The following is a 4,223-nucleotide window of genomic DNA, read 5'->3' as shown; positions in this document are numbered from 1 at the left end:
TATATATATATATATATATATATATATATATATATATATATATATATATATATACACACATATATACATATATATATACACATATATATACACATATATACATATATATATACACATATATACATATATATATATACACACTCACACACTCACACTCACACTCACTCAGTGTGTGTGTGTGTGTGTGTGTATATATATTATTATACATTCTGAGATGTTATAGAAACGAACACACAACTGATTAAAGGACAAAATTACAATGGCCAAGCAAGGCAAAGGTAAGTAATAATTTACACATAATCCTGCTGTACACGTACAAGAAAGATGTTTGCACTTACTTAGGTGTTTTAATAATTGCATGTGACTAATATGCATATGCAATTCTTACATCAATTAACACACCCAAATGCAATGTTTTGCTGCAAAGTCAATGGCAGCTTCTCTAAACTTAGCAACTGGCTCCTGGTGGACCATTACTGAACAGACGATTACAACATAAATATTTATAACACAATTAATTATGAGTGTTAACATTTCCAAAACTTCACGTGTACAAGAACATAGTTGAAAGTTTGGAAACAACACAGTCTTCAGCATACATACAATAGTAATTAGATAATCTGAAGTCAACAAAACAAGGCCAAACACATATTTTCTGAATTATAACATTTATTTTTTTTGTTCCTTTTGCGAGCGAGTAACAGGCCTGCTTGTTGTCTCTTGAATTTTCCTTTTTCTTTTGCCACCAACTTTAGGCACAACAGAGCCACTTTGAGTGGCCTCTGGCACTTCACGGGCAGGGCTTGTGGCCAGTGACTGTTCACCTACGGGGCTTGTGGCCAGTGACTCACCTACAGGGCTTGTGGCCAGTGACTCACCTACAGGGCTTGTGGGCAGTGATTCACCTACAGGGCTTGTGGCCAGTGACTCACCTACAGGGCTTGTGGGCAGTGATTCACCTACAGGGCTTTTGGGCAGCGATTCACCTACAGGGCTTTTGGGCAGCGATTCACCTACAGGGCTTTTGGGCAGCGACTCACCTACAGGGCTTTTGGGTAGTGACTGTTCACGGACAGGGCTTGTGCCCAGTGACACATGTGAGCAAGTTGGTAGACACTGCACAAGTGATGGTTGGTCTGTTTCATGTGTGTCTTGTTTTGTTTTTGTCGCCTCCTTTGTAGGTGTCTGCTGCTGAATTTGTAGAGATGGCAGCGGTAGGATGTCATCAGGAACCTGCACAGCAATGTCTGCTACTTGACCGGTAACATTTGGGCCTGGTGAATGAATCTCAGATGAATGTGGTGAAAACTGACCTGCATGAACAGATCCTGGCTGGGAGGTGTTGAATTGTGGTACATTAGTCATTCTCCAGTAATTAGCTTGTGTTTGCTGAACAACTAATGCTTCGAATGAGGTGTTGATTTTTTGCAACTGTTTAGGCACTTCAATGAAGACTCTGTGGAGATGTGCCAATTGTGATACTGTTTCTTCCTGCAGTCCAATCATCCTTTCCAGCACTGTCATCATGTCTGAATGGCGACGATTTTCTGCGTCCACTATTTTTCCCTCTGAAGCTACAATTGCATCGTATGTGGAAGTTGATGGACGATTTGGCGGTACAACAGTTTCTATTGGCACCTCTTCATGGTCACATGATTGTATTTCAGTCTCTTCTGTGGCGTCATCCTCATCATACTCATCATCCTCATCACCATGATGTTCTAAAAAGAAATGTACACATTATTAAATGGCATGTTAATGTATGCTGTGTTACTATGTAATTGTACTGTGTCCTAAGTAACACCTAACATGTTAGCATACGTTTTATAACCTCATTAAAAACTACCTTGACTTACGAATAATGTTTGGACTCAGTATGAAATATGAATGAATGAAAAGTTGCTCTAAACTCAGAAGTCCTACATGATAATTAACATCACTAACACAATACATGTTGCCTTACACTTAATTTTCACTGACACTAAGTAATCCTATTTAAAGAAGATGTGCAAAACAAATAATGCACATGACAACATAACATATAGAAGAGCACATATTATATGGCCAGCAAATGATACACTCACCTTCTAGTAGTGTTGAGCTGGCTGACCCAGGTGAAGACACTTGTTCCATCTCAGGTGACACATGTCCTCCAGGGGCAACTATATATAACAATAACATAAGTTTTACATTTACATGTGTAAATATTGAACAAACACTTATTGTATGTTCTGTATTTATGATTAACTAACAACATCAGTTCCTTAACCGAAAATGTGTGTGAAAGTGAACATAAATAGTTGTAATAACACTGTACATGCCTGTGTACTTAGAATTTTTGAGTTCCCTAACATACAACATACTATGTTTCTGCAGTAATGCGTGAGGATAAATAGATTAAATGAGTACATAAAAATCATATGTTGTGTAGTGATATCAGTATCATAATGTACATAACTATCATGAGATGACCATTCACAATGGTTATCATGAAGGTGGTCATATTGCAAAAAGTGTTGTTTTTGGTAGAGGATATGTGTGGTACATTAATCGAAGATGTGGCACACCTGAATGTGGCTGTGACTCAACAAGACAACACATGCAGTGTGTGATAATGTGTCTTTCATAGTAGTTCAACTATAGATATGAGTGAACTAATGTGTGACGTACGCTTTGATAAGTAATGAGTTGTTGGGGCATTTAGTAGCTAGAGTTAAGCTTTCCAATGAGTGTGATTAACTTCAGTTGTGCTATTCAGGTTGTAAGAAAGGTATTCCCTTCCCCAAAAAGCCTAATCAGCCACACCTTTCAATGACTTGAAACAGGTGCAAATGGTGTGAACTAAGTTGACCGTGAAATGAGGCTGTAATTAGTGTGTGTGCTGAACCCCACCCCCTCTGTTGAAGTGTATGCTGTGATGAGATATTAATTGCAGCTGCTTTAACACAATGGTAGATGAGCTAAGTAGTCATCTGCAGTGTTTAAGTTATGAAAACAATGACATAACATATGATACGTGTGCCTCATTATGCTGTCTGTATATGACATAAAGCAAAAATGGACCTTTTCATAAGCAACTATAGATGTGTTAGTGCCAGTGATGTTTGTAGGCCGTTACATGCAATTTCTTTGATGCATGCTTAAAATAGGCAGTAATGTCATGTTTGTCGGAGTAAAATCAATAAAATACACAATAATATGATACATATTTCTGTTCTGTACCTGTAGCTACTAATAATTTCTCATGAACATGTGTTACACGTGTACTACCCTGTTGTTCCCCATCTTCGCCCACCATCAATTGCTTCCACTGCAGCTATGCATTTTGGGAATTCACATGTAAATGAGCACGCAATGGCACGTGCTATATTAGTTACTGCTTTTAGTAGGACTACTACATATATGTCTATTTTGAGATATATATATACAGAATCAGACATATACATATATAGATGCAGGTATGCTTATATTGTGAAGACAGTATAAAAAGCAGTGTAAATATGCAAAATAACTGTAAGCAACGACACGCCTAGTACAGTAATATTTATCACCTGCTGGAAATTGTGACGGATAAATTCCAATGTCACGGTCACCAGCCAAGCCTTCCACGACGACGGTAAGTAATTTTGGCCGAAGCAGCTCCTCCAATGGAGTCAATATGAGACGTTGTGGTGTGGGCCCACCTCCAGTGCCAGTAGCATGCACGCGTTGGTCTTGTATTTTCTTTTTCAATTTGGACCTAATATCATCAAATCTTTTCCGACAATGATACTTGTCCCTGACACTATTCCCACAGGCATTGACACCAATGACTATTGTGTCCCACATTTCTTTTTTGCTTGCTGCACTTGTCCGCCCTTGAAAAACATATAAAAGATATGAGGTAAATGAATAATAATATAAGCACCAGTTTCCTACACTGCTAGCTGTTCCAAGTGATAGCAAACATGCTGTTTTATGTGTAATATGTGCAGCACATGAGCATTCACTACTAAACCTATACATGTAAGCAAGGTTGCATTCATATTGTATGCAGTTCTGGCAAATTGACCGCCTGTGTTTATTTGTCCTTGTAAGGCATGATAAAAAGCTGTGTTTCCACACTAATGAACATAGAAAGATATTGTGTACCCATATTTGCATATGAACAAAACTCAGATGACCTAGGATCACATGTATTTGAATAATAAATGTAAAGTTACACTTACCTACTAAATGTCCAT

General features: G+C 38.1%; 1 protein-coding gene across 1 annotated transcript; it reads right to left on the bottom strand.

The window, feature by feature from the left end:
• Positions 1 to 669: 669 nt before the first annotated feature.
• Positions 670 to 2,158, bottom strand: LOC142490655 (uncharacterized). The gene is made up of 2 exons (XM_075593072.1): positions 2,085 to 2,158; positions 670 to 1,721 (listed from the first exon to the last, which is right to left on the bottom strand). The coding sequence occupies exons 1-2, from the start codon at positions 2,131 to 2,133 to the stop codon at positions 670 to 672; spliced, it is 1,101 nt and encodes a 366-aa protein (XP_075449187.1). The 5' UTR covers positions 2,134 to 2,158.
• Between the last annotated feature and the right edge of the window lie 2,065 nt (positions 2,159 to 4,223).

The sequence above is a fragment of the Ascaphus truei genome, chromosome 3, assembly GCF_040206685.1.
Source record: "Ascaphus truei isolate aAscTru1 chromosome 3, aAscTru1.hap1, whole genome shotgun sequence".
Classification (NCBI taxonomy): domain Eukaryota; kingdom Metazoa; phylum Chordata; class Amphibia; order Anura; family Ascaphidae; genus Ascaphus; species Ascaphus truei.
The sequence above is the reverse complement of the archived record's forward strand: the minus strand, read 5'-3'. Positions and strand labels throughout refer to the sequence as shown.